This window comes from Fukomys damarensis, unplaced genomic scaffold, assembly GCF_012274545.1.
Source record: "Fukomys damarensis isolate Sample0158 unplaced genomic scaffold, DMR_v1.0_HiC HiC_scaffold_37, whole genome shotgun sequence".
Taxonomy (NCBI): Eukaryota; Metazoa; Chordata; class Mammalia; order Rodentia; family Bathyergidae; genus Fukomys; species Fukomys damarensis.
The window spans coordinates 7,834,622-7,844,635 of record NW_022900949.1 but is presented as its reverse complement, the minus strand read 5'-3'; the positions used below and the strand labels follow the sequence as shown (position 1 = coordinate 7,844,635).

The 10,014-nt window shown below is 54.7% G+C and overlaps 2 protein-coding genes across 7 annotated transcripts in view; one reads left to right on the top strand and one right to left on the bottom strand.

Moving 5' to 3' along the window:
- The window catches only part of Lonp1 (lon peptidase 1, mitochondrial), a 15,949-nt gene extending 7,603 nt beyond the window's left edge, over nt 1-8,346 (bottom strand). The window contains 7 exon segments of the mRNA XM_033759604.1: nt 537-620; nt 845-974; nt 1,268-1,329; nt 2,812-3,043; nt 3,683-3,802; nt 4,786-4,874; nt 8,244-8,346. Of these exon segments, the coding sequence (XP_033615495.1) occupies nt 537-620; nt 845-974; nt 1,268-1,329; nt 2,812-3,043; nt 3,683-3,802; nt 4,786-4,874; nt 8,244-8,330 (804 nt within the window). The 5' untranslated portion in view covers nt 8,331-8,346.
- An 835-nt stretch (nt 8,347-9,181) lies between these two features.
- The window catches only part of Catsperd (cation channel sperm associated auxiliary subunit delta), a 36,292-nt gene continuing 35,459 nt past the window's right edge, over nt 9,182-10,014 (top strand). For 4 of the 6 annotated variants that reach the window (XM_010634797.3, XM_019209133.2, XM_019209134.2 and 1 more), the window contains exon 1: nt 9,183-9,451. In XM_010634797.3, coding sequence (XP_010633099.1) covers nt 9,375-9,451 — 77 coding nt within the window. In that variant the 5' untranslated portion in view covers nt 9,183-9,374. Of the gene's footprint in view, nt 9,452-10,014 lie in introns of all 6 variants that reach the window. The other 2 variants (XM_019209135.2, XM_019209137.2) reach the window with 2 other exon arrangements.

Sequence of the window (10,014 nt, the reverse complement as noted above, 5' to 3'; positions counted from 1 at the left end):
AAAAAAAAAAAAAGTAAATGGAAAAAGGCAAGTGCAATATGAAAAGCAGGTAAGGGCTGACAAGGCCGCTGATTAGGTTGCTCAAATCCAGCAAGTGGGCCCCTGAGGGGCCCAAAGGTTGAAAAAGAGCATTTTAGCCTTCCCTGGCTGGGCCGTAATTTCTGGCACCGTCCCCAGGGTGGCAGAGGCCCAGAAATGTTCTCCTCAGCACTGGACATGCCCAAGGCCTCTCTGGGAGCTGGGACACCAGGACTGGTGTTGTGGCCTGCTCTTCAGTTTCAATACCAGAGCAAAAGTGGCCGGGTACATGTGGCAAGAGGGGGATGACCAGACGGTGGCAGGCACCCACTATCACCACTACTCAGGAAGCTAAGGGAGGGTCATGCTGGGCGACACCGGAGACCCCAGCTCAAAAAACCAAATATAGGAGATGGAGATGCCTTCCCTGCTTGCAGAGGCCACCAGGGTACACCCCAGGGTCCAGGCCACACCGCTCAGCCCTTGCTCCGCCCCTCCCTCCCAGCCCCGCCTCTTACCTCCCTGCCCAGCCGCTGCTGCAGCTTGCTGAGCTCGAACTCCTTCTTCAGCAGGGACAGCGCTTTGTACAGCCGCTTGGGGATCTGCAGGAAAGAGCACAAGTGTGAGGAGCCTGTGGCAAACTCGCCCCCAGCCCAACACGTCAGGCACAGCCCCTGGGGCCGCCAGTTCAGGGACCCACTATTCACAGTGTGGCTGGGGGCACCCACACGCCAGGCCAGGACCGATCAAGGACAGGACGATACCACACACATGCAGGGAGCAGGTGGACAGGCTCGGACTAACACACACACGGGGACCCACGCACGTTGGTCTCCTCCAGGACATCCTGCAGCTCGTGGGACTCGGCCCCGGTGAGCGCAGCACCCATGTCGCTCAGGTAGATGGGGTTGTCCACCACCCGCTGGCCAGCCTGCATCATCTGCAACACCGACTCTCTGCGGGGAACAGGGGCAGGGATGTTGCCTCCGGCCCTCGCTGGACTGCACCTCAGAAGCCCGGGTCCTGGTATCCCATTCCCTGGTGGCCCTGGGAAAGGCCTTGGGGACACTGGTGGCAGCCCGCTCTGCTGCCTGAGTGTAGGATTGGAAGGGTCTGTCTGTGTGAGCCTAGTAACAAACACCCTCGGCCCCTGCCAACCAGCTGACATAGTAACCCCGCCGTACTCCCCCTGCCCTGTTTCCTGAGAGTGGCGCCTGAGGAAAGACGTCTGCCCAGCTGTGGACTCGACCTGTACAGCGGGTTCAAGGCGATGATGTCCCGGATGGTCTTCACGATCTCTGCGGTCAGGGCCTGGGGAGCGGACACCATGCTGGTCACAGACACAGCCCAGAGCCCTGCCCACCACTGCTTCGCCAGCAGCCACCCGGCCCTCTGGCAGTGACCCCTTGAAGGCCGAGGAGGAGGAGGGGAGGAACAGGAACACGGTGCCAGGGGACCAAGAGCTAAAGCCGGAGCTGTCTGCTGAGCCTGCCCTGAGCCCGTCAGCACCAGCAGTCTTGTGAAGAGGCGTGGGGCTGTCCTCCTCCACCCCTGTATTCATTCTTCCCTCCCTTCCTTCCTTTCTGCCTCCGCTGCTAGGAATGAACCCCAGGCCTCGTGCCTGCTAGGAAAATGCTCACCGTTGAGCTGTACATACACCTAGCCACTTCTATCTTTTATACTGAGACTGGTCTTGCTGTATCACCTATGCTGGGCTGGAACTTGTGACCCCGTTTCAGCTTCCCTGGTGGCTGGTGGAAAGCCAGGTTCAGCAGCCTTTCGGAAAATCAACAAGGTGGGTACTGATGCCTTGAGCTGGATTGCTGACGTGCCAGGAATGCTACTGGCTCAGGCAGCAAAAACACAGGGAGCCCACCACGGCAAAGCTGCACACTGACACCCACTGCTCTGAGCTGCCGGCCTTGGCCCTGACGGAGCGGACTTTCCCCAAGAAACCAGAGCTGGCCAGCTGGAGGTGCTGGAACCTGCCCTACCAAAAAGGTGGCCATTTAGCCAGGTTTGGTGGCACACACCTGTCTTCTGAGCATTCTGGGAGGCTGAGGCAGGAGAATAGCAAGTTCAAACCCAGCCTGAGAAAATTCGTGAGACCCTGTCTCCAAAAAAGAAAGAAAGAAAAACAAAACAAGAAAACAAAACAGGCTCACTGTCTTTGGGGTCTCCGTGTCTCCTCATGGCATCTGAGTCCCCTCTCTTCCCTCACTGCAGGATTCTCACGGAAGATGCTGAAGCTTGCTGCCCAGTAGAGCAGAATCATGGGGAGCTCTCCACATTTAAATTAGTTAAAATGAAATGAAATTTCCATCCCACTACTTGGTCACCTCAGGCTTCTGAAGCACTCAAAAGGCACAGGAGGCTGAGGGTGTAGAACGGTGAACCATTTCCGCCAGGCCTTGCCCTAGCAGCACCGTGGCAGACATCACCAGTCAATGGTGGTACTACCAATGCCCTAGAAGAGCCATGGCAGACATCACCAATCAATAGCAGCATCGTTTCTCCCCCCGCCCATCTCTGTTGACAAAGCACCAGACCCACCATGACCAAAAAGGGAGGGACAAGGGCCACTGCCTCCACCTGGCATGTTCCTCTCTGGGAGGTAGCCGATGGCATCAGGCACACACCAAGGAGCCTCACCCACCAGGCATTTGACTGAAACCTGGCCTATCAAGTCACAAGGCAGGCATGACGGCACAGGTAGGTAACTGGGATTGGGGTGGCCAGAGACTGTTCTGTCCCCTACTCATGGGACCCTGCAGGACACTCAAGGTGACTTACTTTCACTTCTTCAGTGACCTGAAAGTCTTCGTGGACCACGTTCTCGACCTCTACCATGAGCACCTCCCCCGGGGCCTCAGTGGCCGGCTCCTGCCCCATCTCCTGCGGGAGCCTAGGGCTCAGCTCATCCTCCGCCTCCTTCTTGCCCCGCTTGGCCTTCCTGCGAGGCTTCTGTCTGTTCTCCACCTCAGCCTCCTCGGGCTCCACCTCCAGCTGTCGGCTGATGTGGATCCTGGTGGGGGAGCAGGTCCCAGGTGAAGGTTGGGGTCAGGGGCCCACCCTGGTTCTGATCACTGACACCAATATGGAGATGGGTGGGGCCTCAAGCCGGATGATGAGCTGCAACCCACCAGCCAGGATCCCCTCTACCAGGAGCTTGCACTAGAATCCCACGCTTCCCGGGTCTATGGCAATGCTCCACACGCCTCCTTTTTTTTTTTTTTTGGTGGTGGTGGTACTGGAGATTGAACCCAGAGTGCTGAGCTACTCCACAATCCTTTTTACTTTCATTTTAAGACAGAGTTTCTTTAAGTCGCTAACTTTCCAAAGCTGGGCCTGAACCAGGGCTTTCGCACTGAGCTACATCCCCAGACCTTTTTATTTTGAAATTGAGTACTCTCAAGTTGCCCACTTGGCCTCAAACTCCAGACCCTCCTGCCTCAGCTTCCCAAGGAGCTGGGATGACAGGTATGGCCACCACACCTGGCAAACTTGCTGTCTCACCCTCTGTCCCCAGTGATAGTGACAAACCCACAGGGCTGACTGACCAGGTGGGTTGGTATAGGGACCTGTGCCACTGGAACTGCTTTCTGCCTGCTCATGTACTTAGTTAAGCCCCACGTGCTAGAATCCTCGATGGCCACTCACGTACCTTCTATGTCCCGTGACGATCATGCGTAGCTTGTCCCCGAGATCCTGCATCTCATGGATCTGGGCAAACGTCCCCGTGTGGTAGATCTCATCCAGGCTTTCCACTACATCAGACTCATTGCTGAAGGAGAGGAACACAAACAGCAGGACACCTCAGGCTGAGAGGATGAGGAGGGAAAGAACGGCCTTAACAGCCACCACTAAAGCGAGGACGGCCTTCTGGGCTCATGGCAGAGCGATTCCCGCTCTGGTCACCAGGGGCACAGCACACGCACATACAGGCAGCTCCTTGATAAGTCAGCCATGAGGAAGGGACCCGGATGGGACTGATTTTATTCCACTCCCCATGACAGTGTCTGCTTCGACACACACACTTTGTAACCTGGAGTCAGGGTGGATGTCCCTGCAGCCCTGCTATTCGCCTCACCAGCTCTGCTCAGTAGCAGCTTTAGGGGCATCTGAATTCTAAGACCTTGCGGTTCACTTCCCATCATCCCTTGTGGTGCAGGGGATGGAGCCCAGGCAAGTGCTCACCACCAAGTGGCACTCCCAGCCCAATGCATGAAGTTTAACACAGGGATCTGGTCTGGAAAGGGGCCAGACATTTGGAAGTAGGTGGCAAGCAACCAGGCAGCGTCTCCTGGACTCCCCCATGGCTCCATCGTGGCCCCAGCTCCACCTCCTTCTTTACCATGGAGGCATTAGATTCTCATAGGAGAGTGGCTCCTGCTGTAAACTGTGCATGCACAAGATGTAGGCTGTGGCTCCTTGACAGAACCTAATGCCTGGTGATCTGAGGGGGGCTGAGGCGGTGATGCTAGTGCTGGGGACTGAGTTACTGTATTACATAAAAGGAAGAAACTAAACCCTATCGCCATGTGTGTGGAAAACATGACTTCCAGGAAACTGGTCCCTGGTGTTGAATAGTCTGGGGACCATTGGTTCAACAGGAGGAGCTACAACCCCTGTCCTAGGAAAAGGCAGCTGCCATAGTCTTGGCCTTTCTTTTCCATCAGGGCAGAAAGATCCCAACTACTCTACAGTGCGGGACTGTGGTGAGCTAGGGCAGCCTCAGTGAAGGGATGAAGGAAAAATGACACTTACTTGTCATCTCTCTTTAGAAAGACGCCGACATAGGGCTGGGCAAGTCGAACCTTCCTTCTTAGCAGCTCAACCAACTTCTTATTTTTAACCTAGCATGACAATGACCCCAAAGTGAAATGCAGGGTACGTGTTCTAGCTGGGAAAATGACAGTGGCTCTAGGGTTTTCTAAGTCATTCTCTAGGGACATGCTAATCCGACCTAGAACACTAACCAAGAGATTCCAGGGAACGCTGAACTGAACAAAATACAAAGCAGGGCCTGAGTGAAGCAGGACTAACTAGTTACTACTTGTTTTCATTAGGGATCCTTTCCTTTCCTTTCTAGAGAAAATTCAAAGTAGACAAATGGCCAGAAACAAGAAAGTAATATCTAACCGGGTGTGGTGGTGCACACCTGTAATCCCAGCACTCGGGAGGCTGAGGCAGGAGGATCTCTGTGCATTCGAGACCAGCCTGGGCTACATAGCAAGTTCCAGCTCAGTCTCAACTACATAGTGAGTTAAAAAAAAAAAAAAAAAAGAAAGAAAGAAAAAAAGAAATATCTCACTCCTAAACCTGTTCCAGGGGCAAAATGTCTTAGTTCTGTGTTGCTGTGGTACTGGGGATTGAACCCAGGGCCTCTGCGCTGAACTAGATCCCCAGTCCTTTTTAATTTTTAAGACAGGTTTCTCACTAAGTCACACAGGCTGGGCTCGAATTTGCAATCCTCTTGCCTCAGGCTTCCAGAGTGCTAGGATGACAGATGTGCACCAGCTCAAAATGTGTTTGAAAACCAAAATCATTGTTTTCATTAACCTAAGGACAACACTGTGTGTAATTCAGACATGGCCTATCCCCTGCATTGATAAATTCCTCCAATCTTCAGCTAAAACTATTTCCTAATCACAGCTAGGTGCTATCCACTGATGTTCAAACCCCCAGGAGGCCAGAACATTCTCGATGTCATTCAGGGCAGGTTCAGAGCTGGTCTTGTTTTCTGGGACACATGTGGTGTCCTTCAGCTCGGCTGATTCTTGTTATCTCCTTTTTTCTCCAGCCAGATCTTTCTTTTCAGTAATACTGGGGATTGACCGAGGGGTATCTACCACTGGGCTACATCCTTAGCCCTTTCTGAGACAAGGTCTTATCAAGTTGCCCACACTGGGTTTGAACTTGCAATCTTTCTGCCTCAGCCTCCCAAGTAGCTAGATTAGAGGTGGGCACCGCCACGCCTGTCTACCTGGGCCAGATGTTGACTAACAGCCCTTAAACTCAGGTGGACACTAGAATCACCAGGAGGAGTGGTGTAGGGCCCACCTGTGGGGTTCCTGCCAGAACAGAACTGGGGGGCTGAGAACCTGCATTTCAAACAAATCCCCAGATGATGGTGATCCAGGGATCACACACTTGAGAACCAGTATTTCAACCCACTCCACCACAAGGGCTCTTGGCTTACGCCTGGGAGTCCTGGACACTAGAAATGCACTGTACTTTTGCTGGGAAGAAAGCCCAGAACATCTGACTGAGGAAGTGCAACCCACTACACACTGTTCAGTAAAGCCACTGCTCTTCACGCTGAGCCGCTAGTAAGGAGAGGATACAGCTAGTCACACAGCACCAAAACCAAGAAGGACGAGCTCTGCTAAAGGTTCAGAAACATTTATTGACTCCCAGAGGTGCCCCGTTTCCCCACTGCCAAGGGCCGACTGCTGTGCCCTTAGCACCTGTTCCTGTCTCCCTAACCCACAGTCCCCATTCTTTTTTGTTACCTACAAAGCCACACCAACAGGAAAAGTGAGGACCACAGGCCAGTCTCTAAGTGCCATCCACGATTCACTGAACCCTCCTGGCTAACCTAAACAGGCAGACAGCTCTCCTAAGGGTCACCTCTCTGGGCAAGGGCTGGGCCAAGGGGCATCATCTCTATCCAGGGCTGAGGACCAGACCTTAATTGTCCTGGCCCCAGGAGTCTGGGGTGGGGGATATACAGGATCTCATAGAACTTCCACAAGAGCTCCAAGAAATAAAGACACTGTTTGATGTCCATTTCACAGAGGAGAGAATGAAGGCTGTGAAGAATGACAAGCTGACTGGTCTAGCTCTGGGGTCAACCTTTACGACTGTAACACCCAGGGCAGGCCACACACAGCGGTGTGGGAGAACAGAGGGAGGGGGCTCCTGGCACCGCCCACTCTTGGTCTGCTGCCTGAACCGTCCTTTCCCTGGCCAAGAGACCCTCGGAGATTTATTTAGCAGAGCAAAGGAAGCGCTGGAGGTTGAACAAAGGCTGACTCACTGTGTGACCTTGCTTACATAGTTCACTGTTAACTTTTCTCTTTCGGGATCGTAAATTTCCACAGGAAATTTAAAATGTTTCGCAAAACCAGAGGTCGGGGGTGGGGGGTGGGGGGGGATAAAGTAAATTTTTAAAAAGGGAAGTGAGTGATAGTGTAATTTTAAAAAGAAAAGAAAAACAAAGGTGAGGTGGGTGAGAACGCATGTGAGTCTTTCCTCTGGAAGTTCACATTCCTTGAACTGACTAATTTCTGGCTGTTACATCACCCTGCTTCTTCCCTTCCCCCTCATAGCTCTTCGTCTGCCAGGATCTTACTGGTTCATGGTATCGTTCAACAAGACATAATATCCGTAGGCCAGCGACTGTGTCTGAGTGGTTTAGTACCGTATCGTGGGAGATCAAACACACTCTCCCGAACGAATAAATCAGGTCCTCTTCCCGCCTTTCTCCAGCCTCGAGTACCGTTCCTTGCTATCCGATTTCTAGTAGTAATTACTGCCCTTCCCAACCTAGAAGCTAAACTACAGGGGGCAAGGATTTTTGTTATCTGTGGCATCTAGGCCTCTGACACAGCTCAAGCCATCAAAGACACGCTGCCTAAGGAGGGAATGAGTCTTGATCCCAAACAGGCTCTCAAACTGTCGCCTGAAGGCGTGCTGCCAAACAATTAACAAGAGCCACAGGAAAGTAAGCGGAGCTCAATACTGCTGCCGAATTTCTATCACCAGAACGCTCAAGAGGGCAGTGCGAAGTTCATCGGGTTCAACCCCTCTCATCTGATCCTATGTCACAACCTCTCTCATCTGATCCTATGGGACTCGAAAGGGGGAGTTTGGCTCAAGCGCACCAAAATAGAGCTGAGCAGACAAGGATTCCAATCCGAGACATTTCAAGAGTTCCTGTCTGAAAGTCTGGAAACACTCGGGCGCTAACCTGTTGCTGCGGGAGGAGGGGGGCGGCGCCGAGGCGGGGGCGCTCATTACCTCTACAATCTTGATAAAGCGCGGGAACACGGGACTCGAAAGGGGGAGTTTGGCTCAAGCGCACCAAAATAGAGCTGAGCAGACAAGGATTCCAATCCGAGACATTTCAAGAGTTCCTGTCTGAAAGTCTGGAAACACTCGGGCGCTAACCTGTTGCTGCGGGAGGAGGGGGGCGGCGCCGAGGCGGGGGCGCTCATTACCTCTACAATCTTGATAAAGCGCGGGAACACCGGGTTGCGGGTGATGGCGATAAGCGGGAGGTGCGGGAACACGTCCGGGATGGTCATGGGCGTGAGCGCCGTAATGACTTATATCCCCAGCACCGCGCCGCGGTCCACAGACGCACGTAGCCTGTGCTCGCCGCCATGGCCCGGCCATACTGGCCGCGCATGGCACTGACGTCACTTCCGTCCACCGGGCTGGAGCTCACGTGACGCAAGGCGCGGGCCTAGGTCCAAGGGGGCGTGGTCAGAGACCGACAGTTCTCATCGGGGGCGGGCGGAGGCAAGGTGGGCGCCAGCACCGCGCCGCGGTCCACAGACGCACGTAGCCTGTGCTCGCCGCCATGGCCCGGCCATACTGGCCGCGCATGGCACTGACGTCACTTCCGTCCACCGGGCTGGAGCTCACGTGACGCAAGGCGCGGGCCTAGGTCCAAGGGGGCGTGGTCAGAGACCGACAGTTCTCATCGGGGGCGGGCGGAGGCAAGGTGGGCGTGACACAAGCACCCACTTGACCTCCGTCCCCTTTGGTGGTCCAGCGATCCCGCTCTGAACCCTTTGGAATCATGTGGGAATGCACTAACACCACTAAGGAGTAGTACTAGGCCGGGGATTTAGCTTAGTGGTTCTACCGCCAGCCTCGCTAAGCGCAAGGTTCCGAGTTCTGATCCTAGGTACCAAAAAAAAAAAAAAAAAAAAAACTGCCTAAGGGGCAGTAGTGGTGCAAGCTCAGCCTTTTAACATTTTGTGGGCTGCCTTTTGCCCACGTTTAAGGCGCGCGAGCATAAGGAACCCGTTTAAAATTCTTGGGGTGTGTAGGCAGGTTCGGCTTCCGGAAGACAGTGCGATTGCTCACACTACACTGGAACGGACGCCGTGTGCACGTGCCGAGGCTCTGGCTCCACCCTCGAGCGGGCACATTTTGGGCCGTCAGGGATACAACTGCGCATGCTCAAAGTCCCGTAAAACCGCTCGGTGCCTCGAGCTGCGCAGGCTGATTTAGGGTTACTCGGTGCGCATGTTCGGGGTCTGCGCTGCGCATGCTCAGATTGTGAAACAACGGCCTGTGGCGGTTGAGTGACCCTGTTGGCTCCGGAGAATCAGAGGCAGATGTTGATGTCTATATTGATGGTGGTGGCGGCGACCATGCGGCTCTGGTCGCTGGTTGGAGCTCAGCCACTGTGCCGGTGGGGCTTCCCTCCCTGGGATGACAAGGGGCTGGCTCACCCTGGGGCTGAAGCCTTTCAGAAGGCTTCGCTTTCCTCTTCGCGAGAGGTCATCGGGCCTCCCTGTCGCCCGTTCCCCTGTGGAGTCCTCCCGTTCCCACTTCCGGGCCCGGGCCTGGCTCCGACCCCGCTTGCCCACCCTAGACTTTGCCCTGCTGTCTGTCCACAGACAGACAGATGCCTCAACGACCTGCTGTCGCCCTTCCTCTCCCTGGCTCTGAGGGAAGCCGGCCCAGGAGCCCGAGGAATCGCGCAGCCTGCAGCCCCTCGCTGCGCGCATCTGGGGTCGGATAAATCTGCGCCCGGAGGTGTGCTGTGTATTGCACCATGTTTAGCACCATCTCTGGTCTCCTTCCTTTAGATACCGGGAGAACTTGCTTCCCAACCTTGGTGGTCAGTCGAAAAGGACTCCAGGTGTTGCCTGGTGTCCCCTGGGGATCTGAGGGCCCCTCGTCCGAACCCTGGTTCTCCGTTCTCCCAGCCAGGGCACCTCGGTCCATCTACGGCACCTGCTTACTCCCGCC